The sequence below is a fragment of the Ixodes scapularis genome, unplaced genomic scaffold, assembly GCF_016920785.2.
Source record: "Ixodes scapularis isolate PalLabHiFi unplaced genomic scaffold, ASM1692078v2 ptg001158l_1___fragment_1__unscaffolded, whole genome shotgun sequence".
Classification (NCBI taxonomy): domain Eukaryota; kingdom Metazoa; phylum Arthropoda; class Arachnida; order Ixodida; family Ixodidae; genus Ixodes; species Ixodes scapularis.
This window is the reverse complement of record NW_024610106.1, coordinates 132,729-145,134: the sequence shown is the minus strand read 5'-3', so window position 1 is coordinate 145,134 and position 12,406 is coordinate 132,729. Positions and strand designations below refer to the sequence as shown.

Below are 12,406 nucleotides of genomic sequence, written 5' to 3'. Positions count from 1 at the left end.
GCTGTAAGCACCTCTCGCCGTAAGCAGAACCGCAGAGTGCCACAGGAAACTAAGCGTCTGCGGCGTTCGTACGAGAGCGTAGGACGAAACCTACATTATTGCCCTGCGATGCTTCACTAGCTGACCTGCTGCCAGCGTTGCTCACCCGCTGTCGGGCTGCTAACTCGGCTGGTACAACATTTTTAATATTGGTTTTAATCGGGAATGCGACGTTGGTTCCACGTGATATTTTGGGTATGACCTTATTTTGATCTCCTAAAGCGATATCGGCCCCTTTTATAGAATCTATGTTTTGGGGGAGTTGCCCTTTTAAAGTAGTTGGTCAGGGACTGGAGCAAAGCCTATTTTTCGGGCAAGAAAACGGCGTGCCTGAGCACTGCTACCAGGACTGGTACTGACGCTCTGAATATCTTAAAAGCTGTCATCCTGGACACCAGACAGTACACCAAAAAGGGAAAATTTCAGATTGTGATAGAGCTTCATCATCGTTAGCAATACTGCGTCCGCGTTACTGATGCTGAAGTCCTTCCTCTTGTTCGACATGCGAGACTCCACATACAGGTCGCAAATGTTGTAGAATAACTTAAAATGGCACACAGGTTAGTGATACAAGGGCCGGTTTGTTTTTAACCCGTACAATCCCGAGCACTTGTTCTTTCTCAAGCTGTAGGGTATCAGCTTGGCTTCCAATGTCTTTCTTCGAGCTGTGAAGTTCAGCCTTGAAGAGCTGAAACACTAAAAACAACTCTGGTGTCAACAAGAATTATGTTGACGTCACTCTCATACTGGGCACGCAATGTTTACTCTCTCCCCTTTACAAAAATTGTTATACCGTTCTATAGAAAAGTTTCCGAAAAAGTCAATAGAGGATATAGAATGTCAACAGCTTGTCTCTTGCTATTAAATGTCAACAGCTTCTCTACAGAAAAGCATCAGAGAAAGTCTGTTGACATCCTATTGAAAATTGACCCACTTTTTTATTGAAAGTCAGCAGACTTTCTGTGATGCTTTTCTATTGAAAATCTCTTGAAAAGTCACGGTTGAATATTAAATGTCAACAGCTTTTCAAAAGAAAAGCGTAAAAAGTCGGTTGGCTTTTTATTGAATATTGGCCCACTTATTAATTGAAACTCAACAGACATTCTGTGATGCTTTTTGTTGAAAAGCTGTTGACATTCAATATTCCCTGTTGACTTTTTTTACAGCATTTCAAGAGAAAAGTACAGTGCTCAACGAAACGAAATGGGCCAGCGGAACGCGTGGCCTCCAGAACTTGCTGCGCCATCTACCGATAAAAGACGGGCTGCCTGGTGACGCGAGTCGCGCATGCGCAAAACTGATACGAGCGCTCAGCGGCTGTTCGCACACAGGCGCGCAACCCCCGATAATCTGCGCAGGCCATGATTTTGCGGAGTGACCACGTTTATTTTTCCTCAGAGACACTGTCGTGATGATGTGCATGAGTTTATCTTGCTTCAAATATATAAAAAAGAAAAGATAAAGCTTCATTTTTTATTCCATAAAAGATTGATGAGCCAGCGCGTCCGGCCTTTTGCAGCTATAATATATTAATGCAGAGTTTTATTTTTTCGTGGTTTTATTCAATTTTAGCGAGCGTCTGACAGTCATTAAAAAGCGTGTGCTGTGTCAACATAGTTTATTTGACATGTTACACAATGCTGCGCCTACCAGAAAAAAAATAATATAAGTAACGTGCTTGTTTTATTATCAGCACCTTACTCTAATATTTGCAGAACTCTCCATTGGCTTCACAAATAGCATTCATGCGACGCGGAAGGGATTCATAAAGATTCACCACCAACTCTGGACATTGCCGCAGCCTGTCCCATTCTTCCTTCACAGCATCCCATAGCTGGTCAGTCGTGACGGAGTGAAGTCCTCGCCGCGATAGCTGGATCTTCATGTTTCCCCAGATGTTCTCGATGGGGTTCATGTCAGCCCCTTTTGGGGGCCATGGCATAACCGCCACTCCGCGTTCCTCTAGAAGGTCACGCACACGATTTGACTGATGAACAGGACAAAGGTCATGTTGAAAAAAAAAGCATCCGTCAGGGAAAGGTCCCTCAAGAACGTAAGGAATGAGCTCGTGCTCAATGACGTCGCAATACGTTTCGGTTAAGCCTCTGGATTCTTACAAGTGGACCAAGTCCTTCCGCTGACAATGCCCCCCAGACGTTAACGGTTTGTCGGCCACTCCTGCCCACACGCTGCAAGTAAGGGGCATCATACCTGAAACATCAAAATCACAAATTATAAGATCCGGCTTGTTAAAAATTGTCGTGTTGCTCAAAAGTAACATACCGTGCACCTCGCGGTCTCCAAACTTGTTTTCCTTGGTGCCAGTCAGTTGAGAAAGAGGACTCGTCGCTGAAAACAACGGTTTTCCAGTCTTGAATCGTCCATGATGTCTTTTCCATGGCAAACCGCAGGCGGATATCTTTTTGTCGAGGAGTTAAAATTGGCTTCTTGCACGCAGCATAGCTCCTAATACCCGCTTCTGCAAGACGGCGTCGCACAAGTTGGTCACTGACATTCAGACCAAGTTCGCCTCGAATGTCACGGGCCGTAATAAAAGGCTGGTCGACTGCAGCCGCGACGATCCATCGATCTTCCTCATCGGTAGTGGACCTTGGGCGGACGTCGTGAGGAGCGTCATGGATGCGGCCGTTGTCGTCTCGAAACGCCGTGAAAATTCGGGCCACTGCGGTTCGGGTCCTTCCTGTCATCCGGGCGACTTCTCGTTGGGGCATTCCCGCGCGGCATAGGGCCACAATTCGCCAGCGTTCGTGAATTGGCACTCGCGACGGCATCTTCACGAATGGATACTGATGGCAGTGAACCGACAATTTATAGAAAAATAAATGTGAAGTGAAATGGCACTGTGCTTTTTATTAAAAGAAAAAAATATTGCCCTTTTGTTCCTTTTCTTTCATATTTAAGACAAGATAAAAGTATGCACAGGGCGTCAAACAGATCGCGATAAAACCACGCGGCGATTAAATAATAAAAAAAGGCTATCACTCTGCAGAGATTACCCATCGGGAGTTGTGCACAGCGTGGGAACAGCAGATGAGCGCTCGTATCAGCTTTGCACACCTCCGACTCGCGTCACCAGGCAGCCCGTCTTTTATCGGTAGATGGCGCAGCAAGTTCTGGAGGCCACGCGTTCCGCTGGCCCATTTCGTTTCGTTGAGCACTGTACCATCAGATGTTTTCTTGGCTCAATGGAAAAGTGACACGGAAGATATTAGATGGCAACTATTTTTCATTAGCTTTTCAATTTACTTTAGTGAATATTGTACCACGTTTCTTGGTTACTCGAGGCTATTCATATTGCACGTTTGCCTTTGACATTATGCCATTCATTAACCCTCTTCTGCTGCCTTTCCATTGCATTTGTAGTCCCTACAAAAAACTGACTACCAGGCACTTTTGATCACATTGTATAATTAAAAAAAAATTTGAGATGGTTGTGATACGTCATTTGTGTACTTATAACTATTCCTGATGATTGAAATCGTGCCATTGGATTTCACTCAAGTTTATTAGTTCCAATACTACAAGTCTATTTTTTCGAGTCCTTTGACAGCATGTTGTTTTTTTTTTTACTTCGCGTCATCCACCTTGCAATGGCTGCAGACGTAGGCTGGGGAAGGAAAACGTTTTTGCTACAATCAGCCAGAATCAATACTTTTGTTGAGGAACCAAGGAATACGAAGGCAATTACGCTAGACAAATCGGTCGGTGCGACCTTTTCCTTTACTGTTCGTTTTTCAGACTGATAAAAATTACAAAATGCATGAGCTCCCGCCGCTTCTCTTCTTCCTCATCGCCCGGTTGCAACATCCTCCCCGAGCCTGAAGTTGACTTGGACGAATTTCCAGCAAATAAAGTTTCTGCGCGGGTCTCTTTATGAGCGTACCGTTTTGCTGTTTCACGAGACAGGCACGAACAATTCCGTCAGTTCCGGGGTACGTCTCTACGATTCTCCCCAGTTCCCAGAACAGCTTGGATGCTCGGTTATTTTCCACTATGACTACGTCGTCCACTTTCAGGGAGCAAGTATTGGTGACGAGATATTGATGAGCTGACCGCAACTCCAACAGGTACTCAGACCGCCAGCGTTTCCAAAAATGTTCCATGATTATTTTTCGATACTGGAACTGGCGAGCTGTTTCCTTCTGTGTCACGCATCCTGGGCGGTCGTTAGACAAGCTTGTTTCTGGTAGAACTGTCAAACTTTGCCCTATTAAGAAATGTGCTGGCGTGATGACTGAGGGGTCTCCTACTCCCGAGTAGAGATATGTCAGTGGTCTTAAGTTTACCATTGCTTCCACCTCAGCAAGGACAGTCGTCAGTGCTTCGAAGCATAGGCTGCTTCTGCCCAACACTTTCTTAAGTGCTGCCTTGACAGATCGAACGAGCCTCTCCCACCACCCGCCCCACCATGGAGCGGCCTCCACAATGAACTTCCAGTTGATTCTGTGTTCTGCAATGTATGATTTGAAAACTTCTTGCTCCAGTGCACCCAATGCCTTCTGGATGTCTTTTGATGCTTTCTTGAAGGCTAGTGCATTATCAGAATATATGTCCAGTGGTATTCCTCTTCTTGCTATAAAACGCCGGAATGCAAGCAAGAAAGCTTCAGCAGTGAGGCCCGTTGAGAGCTCGAGGTGAACTGCTCGCGTGGAGGCGCATGTGAAAAGTACGATGTACGCTTTGCTGCAGCTACCGTCGTTTCTTTTTGCGTACAGCGGCCCTGCGAAGTCGACTCCGGTTACCTCGAACGGCTTTGCCTTCTTGATTCGATCTGTCGGTAGCGGAGCTTGCTCAACAGCAGTTGGCCTCGCATTCAACCGTGAACATACGAGGCAACTTTTTATTACCTTCTTGGTCAGCTGCCTAGCACGTATTATCCAGTACCTCTCTCGTAGGTAACACATTGTGCTTGTTACTTCCCCGTGCATAACCTTACAATGAGCGTGCATCACAATTAGCTTGACAAAGTCATGGTCGTTCGGTAACAGGACTGGATGTTTCACATCGAGACTTTCCGTCAACCTCTGCAGTCGTCCTCCGACCCGCAGGATTTTGTTTTCGCCAAAGAGAGGATGATACTCTGCGAGTCTTACATTAACCTCTGTCGTATTTTTCTCGCGGAGCATAATATCCGTCTGAAACCTTTCGTTTTGTATCTGCCTGATCCAATACTGCTCTGCTTTGTCCAACTCTGCCGCAATTAATCCACCTCGTATTTTGTCATTTCTCTTCTGTGCGTTGTTAGCGAACCTGATGACCCAGGCAGTGATCCTCAGAACCTTCTGGTAATTCTCGTAACTTCCGGTGTCGAACAATGATGGAACTTCTTGGCCTTTCTCCAACAGCACATGTGTCTCTTCTTTTACTTCGAGTTGAGGCGTGTCTTCCAAGAACACTGAAGATTCAAGACATTCTGAAGGTTCTTGACTCAGCCAACTCGGCCCTTTCCACCAAAGAGAGTTAGCACGAAGCTCCTGAACGCCTAGTCCTCTGGTCAAGAGATCCGCCGGATTCTCTTTACCGGGGCAGTGCCTCCAGTGGTCCGGGGACGTCATGACGCGTATCTCTGCCACCCTGTTTTTTACAAATGGCTTCCATTTTTCAGGGACTCCTCTCACCCAACTGAGGGCAACCGTTGAGTCAGTCCACATAATGTAATCAAGTTCCACGTCATAATTTGACTGTTTTATGTATCGTAGGAGTCTGGCTCCAATATTCGGCCCCATCAGCTTCAACCTAGGCAGTGATAAAGGTTTTATCGGTGCCACTCTTGTCTTCGCAACAACTAACATGGTAGCTGTTTCTCCTTGGTCATCGGCTGTTCTAAAGTACGCACAAGATCCGTAGGCTTTCGTGCTTGCATCTACAAAGACGTGTAGCTGTACTTTGTTGGCTCCTGCCTGGATGCCTCGCTTGATATGTCTTGGTATACTTAACGAGTGCAGTTGAACAAGGTCCGCCGTCCGAGCGTGCCATTCAGTGATCAAATCAGCGGGGAGTTCTTCATCCCAGCTGATTCCCAATGTCCACAGCTTCTGAAATAGCAGCTTAGCTGTTAGGACGAAGGGCGCGATCAATCCAAGAGGATCGAATACTCTTGAGGCTGCCTTGAGGATGAACCGTTTAGTGTCCACATTTGCTGAGAGGAATTCAAGCAAAGCTTCAACTTTGTAAATAAAGCAGTCCCCTTCGTGATCCCACATCATTCCAAGTACCTTGGAGGTTGGTGAAGGTGAGAGGCTTTTTTCTTCGGTCATAAATGTTGGCTCCTCCTTGTTGAACTGCTCCTGCAGTTGCTCATTGTTCGCAGTCCATTTCCGGAGTGTCATTCCTGCCTGTCTCATGACGTTCCTGGAAGTGTGGTAGAGCCTCACGGCATCCTCAATATCGTCGGCTCCGAGCAGTAGATCATCAACGTAGAAAGATGTCCTGAGTTTCTCTGCTAATTGTGGGTCTTCGCAGACCAACTTCAAGTGATGTTGTATTGTAGCTGTGAGCATGAATGGACTAGACGTGGATCCGAAAGGAACCCGAGTCATCCTCCACTCTTGAATTTCTTCCTTGTTGAAAGGGAAACTTGGCTCCTCAGCAAACCAAAGAAATCTACAAGCATCACGATCATCTTCACGGATGGCAATTTGTAAAAACGCTTTCTTAATGTCGGTGGTCATTGCAACTGAGTACCATCTAAACCGAAGCAGGACCTGCAGAAGCTCGGGGTTCAAGTTGGGTCCTGTTACTAGGCACTCATTCAACGACCTGCACCCTTTGGCATGAGAAGATGCGTCGAAGACGATCCTTAACTTTGTTGTTGTTGCATCTTCACGTATTACTTCTTTATGCGGCATGTAATACATGACCTGCGCGCTGTCGCTTTCCTTTCTGCTCTTTATCACTTCTGCATGCCCATCACGCAAATACTGTCTCATTGCATGATCATACCGCTTGAGTAATCCCTCCTTTCGTGAGATTCTTCTCAACAAGCTCCCTAGACGTAAAATGGCAACTTCCCAGTTGTTTGCCAGCATATCAAAAGTGTCTTCTTTCCACGGCAGAGCCACTTCGTATAGTCCGTTTTTCTTAATGATGTTTTGCTCAAAGTGTGTAATGGTGTCTGCATCAGTGTCTCCGAGCTCACTGTCGGCAACTCCCATTCTGTCTAACTCCCAGAAGGGCTGTAGCGCCTCTTCCACTTGGGTTTCCTTTGCCTTCGCTTGTAGGACACATATCATCAGACTTGAATCCCATTGGAGCCTTCCCACCTGTCTTGAAGGACCTTGCAGCGTCCAGCCCATCTTTGTGTTGATCGCTACCAATCCGTCCACATCTGCGCACCTGATCACGTCTCCTGTGCAGAACTTCCACAACTGGTCGGATCCAATCAACAGACTTTTTTCAGGAACTGTTTTTACACCTGGGAAAATCACGTCGTCTGCCAAATTCTTACTGCTTTCCCGCAGAAATCGCACAAACGGGATGTCCGTTGTTGGCGTAGATACGTCCTGGCAAATGACCGGGATGGAAATTGCTTCAAAGGTTATTTCTGTATTGTCAAATTGACTTTTGAGCTTTACCTCCACAACGGGACTGCGCTCTATAACCTTCGAAGCATTACTGGCGAAAGTGTTGAGTGCTATCTTTGTTCTCCGCAGGACTTTCAGCCCTAGGCGTTGCGCTACCTCTTCTTTTATAAATGTGCGCTGACTGCCACCGTCGATTATTCCCTTGACATAGCAGCTGCCAGCGTTGGTCACTAAAAATGCCTTGAACGTCTGGAGATATATGCCGTCACTAAACTTCTTTTCTGAGCGCGCGCCCGAGCTGGATGCAGACACGCAAATCGTATCGTTACCTTGGGGCGAACGTTCCTTCATCCGCCTAACAAACTCAGGATCGCACATTGTGGTTGCATGTCTGGCTCTGCAAACTGCGCAACTGAGGTTTTTTCTGCAATCTCGTGCTCGGTGACCTTTCAATGTGCATCGGAAACATCTGCAGTCTTTTGATAACATACTTAATTTTTCCTCTCTCTGTTTGCTGCAATCAAAAGATGGCGTGGTGTGCTTCTTTGAATGGCAGAAAAAACACTGAGAATGTGTAGCATTTGTTGCGTTAAGAAAAGCTGATGCTGATGCAAACGACTTTACCTTTGTCTCGTGTTTACCTCGAGCATCCTCAAGGCTACTTCTTTCTCGGCTTTCTACTTCCACACGCAGGAAGCGAAGCATTCCATTCAATTCGGTCACTGACTCCGACGTAGTATCCGCTGACCTTGAAGTTCCAGCCGCCGATCCGTCTCCTTGGTCTTGAGCCGCTGCGTTGGTGAAAGCGGTGTTGTTGACTTGCCGGTGATACTCCACTGTAACCTCGTAAGGCAACGCCCTGACAAGAATGTCACAGAGCATGGCTGAAAAACTTGACGTGGGAACAATCAAAGAGTTTAGACACCGAACGTTGAGTTGTGTGGTGTCATACAGGTTTCTCAACCCTCTCACGTCATTAGCTGAAGCATCGTGCGGTAGATTTCTGAGGGCATTCAGATGCTGCCGCTCTATTCTCCTCTTCTCTCCAAACCTCTGTTGCAAGATGGTGATCGCTTCGGCATAGCATATTTCTGTTGTTGGTAGCCCGGCAATCGCCGCAGCAGCATCTCCCGTTAGACACCGACGAAGGTAGTGGAACTTATCTGTGGTTGTTAAAGTTGCATTGGTATGGATGGCTCCACCAAACTGCTCCCAGAATGTGAGCCAGTTGCTTTGCTCTCCATCGAAGGTAGATAGCTCCAGCTTCGGAAGCTTTGGTCCACGTCTCGCTGCGTTGTCTTGAATGCCGGTTTGGTTTCCGGTGCTCGCCGCCGAAGCTATTATTCTCTGCGATTGTAGGGACTCAATCTTGGTCTCGAACTCGCTGATCACCATGACGGCTTCGTCTCGGTATTCTGCAGTGGCGGTGCACTCACTTTCCAGCTCTTGGACTGGAATTAGCGGCTCTATCTCACCGTCAAGTAGTCGGAGCTCTGCATTGCTGGTAGTGAGTCTGTCCTTGATCGAACGCACTCTTGCTAGGTCGGGGCTGGGATCCTGGAGAATCCGATTGGCGTCGTTCATTATCCTAGTGTTCTGTGCCCGCCGAGCCGACCGCCTAGCCTTCAGCCTCTCCATTGACTATTCGTATTTACGAGGCCGTACGGTCGCCTGCCAAGGTTCCGTCGCTGTTCTTTTCCCAGTGGTCTGCTCCCGCCAAGGAACTGCTGAATTCCGTTGCAGCTGCAGGATTGAAATTTCCATGCGGCGTGTAGCTTGGGCCCTTGTGAAGCGGGACACTCCCGGGTTTCGGCACCATATGTTGAGGAACCAAGGAATACGAAGGCAATTACGCTAGACAAATCGGTCGGTGCGACCTTTTCCTTTACTGTTCGTTTTTCAGACTGATAAAAATTACAAAATGCATGAGCTCCCGCCGCTTCTCTTCTTCCTCATCGCCCGGTTGCAACAACTTTTTTCTAAATGTGACATGACACCTATATATTACACTTATTAAAGCAGCGGCTAAGTAACTAAAAATATATTTATGCAGCAAAGCTGGTATTATCAATAAATGATTGATTAGATTATACTAAAAAATATATAATTAGAGAACTAGGAAAATAGTAAGGAGATAACTGTTTTTAGAAATAAATGACAAATTTTAGACCATTTGGGGCAGAAAAAGTTAACAGTATTTATTTATTTATTTTGACCGGCCAACAAAGAGTGGGTCACTCAAAGCGTAAGTATAAGAGCTTTAGGTATCAGCAAAGTATAAGAACGAAACAAAATAAACTACACAAGTTTCTGGACTTACTTATGATGGCATTCTTTTCCTTGTCGATGCATTGCTTCGCGGGGATGTCTTTTCGAGCAGTGTGCAAGCCTTTTCATGCAGAGACTTTGTTCGCCTCTCCTCCACGGTGAAAACAATGCGCACCAAGTGCCGGGCAAACTTGTGTGGTTGGAATTCATAGTTTTTGTTGATTGTGGCCAGCAGTGTTGCAGTAACAGCTTTATGCGTGTTACCCACCAGAAAGAAATTGATTTGTGTGTGTGGATACTAAGGCCGCGCGATGCTTCTCTTCACGCTTGGTCGTTTCTGTACCACATCGCTCGCTTGTATTTGTGGACCCGAGGCACAGAAATGAACAAAAATTTTAAGCAAACTGCAAGAGTCCATACATTCGTGAAATAGCTTATTAGTGAAGTTGAAAGTACCGGTCGTGGTGATAATTTTCTCGTCGTAAAATTCTGCACGAGTTCGGCCGTCTCCACGCCACCAACAGTAGTAAGTTCGGTTGGCATCGAAATCGTTTACACTTTCGGGTTGGAAGTCCTTTATGGAAGAATTCAGCAGTTTTCTTAAAGCCATCCAGGACATACTTGACTCAGACGATATACATGATCAGCTCGGGTGCGGCAATAGAAACAGGACAGCGAATATGACAAACAAAATCATGAATGTACACAAAGTGAGGAAATGGGAATCCGGGTGACTCGGATCTCGGGAAAGAGGCGCGCATTATAATCTAGTAGAGGAGTAACTCGGTAACTCGCCCTTCCTGGTTACTACAGTAAACATAAATATGTATTTCAGGTATAATTTTTTATTCTGATATATTTGAACTGATAAATAAACATGAAATATGTTCCAACGCCTACAACGCTTTTGGCAATAAAGCACACATCCAGCCGTGACGCACCTGCGCACCGCGGGTGGCGCTAGCGCGCTGGGACAACTCTCCGGAGTTACGTTAATGACGAGTTGTGCCTGAAGCCACCGCACAAGTACTATGCACAAGTGCATGTGTTGATGTTTGTGCTGGACTTGCAATCATGTTATTTTTATGTCTACACATGCGGTGAGCACGATTCCACTGTGTTCGTTCCCAGGAACGACCAGTTTTTGAGCAATGCGATTCCCTCTCTAGAACGGTTTTATTTCAGCTGGTACTGCTAGTCCTTGCACAAAAGTACCAGCTCTAAGCATGTCAGTACAAGTGATGTAAAAGACAGAACAATAAAGTACTGCATTCAATTCACTGCAGACAATATGACTCGCGACAACGTTCCATGTGTTTTTTTGCATACTTGCCGGTCTTTTTAGGAAGTGGTGGTTTAGAACTACGCTGAAATGTAAAGTCCAGTACACAAAATATAATCTTGCAATCAGAATGTTTAGTTTTCTGCTAAAGTGTGTTATTTTTATTTGCTGTTGTTTTATTCTCATTGGCATAAACAATGCTACTTATAAAACGTGCTCCGATTTGACACTTTCATTATAGAATAGAACCACAAGGGCATGGAAAATACACTCGTTGCTATCAATCATCTTTGCATCTCGTAAAAAAGGTGTTAGCCATCTTTTACGGCAGGACATCACATATCATACAGAAACACTTAAATCAATCTCTGGCGCAGAATTCGGTTGCGGATAAGAAGCCTACGCTGGTACCCAGGAAGAGCCAACCCCACGAGAGAAATTGGAGCTCTGTACCTAGCCTCGCCATGCGTCTGAATGTACCTACATTTGCTGCCATTTATTCCTTTGGCTTGATAATGGCAGGTTGCAAATTTGCCAGCGTACAGCACATGTTGAAGCGTCATCCATCGGGGGGATCAGAGTAATGGGCACCGTTGTCCCGAGTATATTAATTCGCTGTATCATTCGCTCAACGTGAATTCGGACCTGGGCAAAGTAGTGTGTCGCACACTTCTGGCTCACTGAACTGCCCATGCACCGATAAAAAAGGCGGCATCACGAGCACCGCATCAGTGTCTGCCAGACTTTCCCTGATACCCGGAAAACATTTGTCAGCCAGTATTACGTCCCCGGGCTGCACAATGTTTCAGAACCTAGAGTCCACCGTAAAATGGATGTCGGAGCATCGGCCTCCGTACGCCATTGAACGGAAACAAATAGCCCCATTAGGGGTATAGCAACCAGAAACTTAAGAGTGTAGCCACTCACGTAGCTCGAGTACAGCACGCGCTGCTGGCCTACACTATTCGGCGTCTCTGTTCTCACTTCGTTGGAATCAATATTCATTTTGAATTTAAGGTAGTGGGCTTCAATACACTCTGGCAACATAGCCCGCATAATGCTAAATGGAGGCCGAAAACTCCACCTCGCTGTCGCAGCAGTCAGCGTTGTTAGCACAGCTCGAAAGTGGCGTGATGCCGTTGTTCTGTCAACACTAAAAGTACACCAAGTGCAGTGTAGCTCAACCCGAGTTTCAGCTTCATTAGAAAGAAGAGCAGCCGGTTCCCCAGCGTCAAACACAGCTCCGCTCGGGGACAAGGGGCAGCATGCTCAA

General features: G+C 46.3%; 1 protein-coding gene across 1 annotated transcript; it reads right to left on the bottom strand.

Moving 5' to 3' along the window:
• Positions 1 to 411: 411 nt before the first annotated feature.
• On the bottom strand, positions 412 to 8,465 carry LOC121834416. The gene is made up of 4 exons (XM_042288105.1): positions 8,332 to 8,465; positions 7,003 to 7,881; positions 4,977 to 6,411; positions 412 to 582 (listed from the first exon to the last, which is right to left on the bottom strand). Exons 1-4 carry the CDS (start codon positions 8,463 to 8,465, stop codon positions 412 to 414), a joined length of 2,619 nt encoding a protein of 872 aa, XP_042144039.1.
• Between the last annotated feature and the right edge of the window lie 3,941 nt (positions 8,466 to 12,406).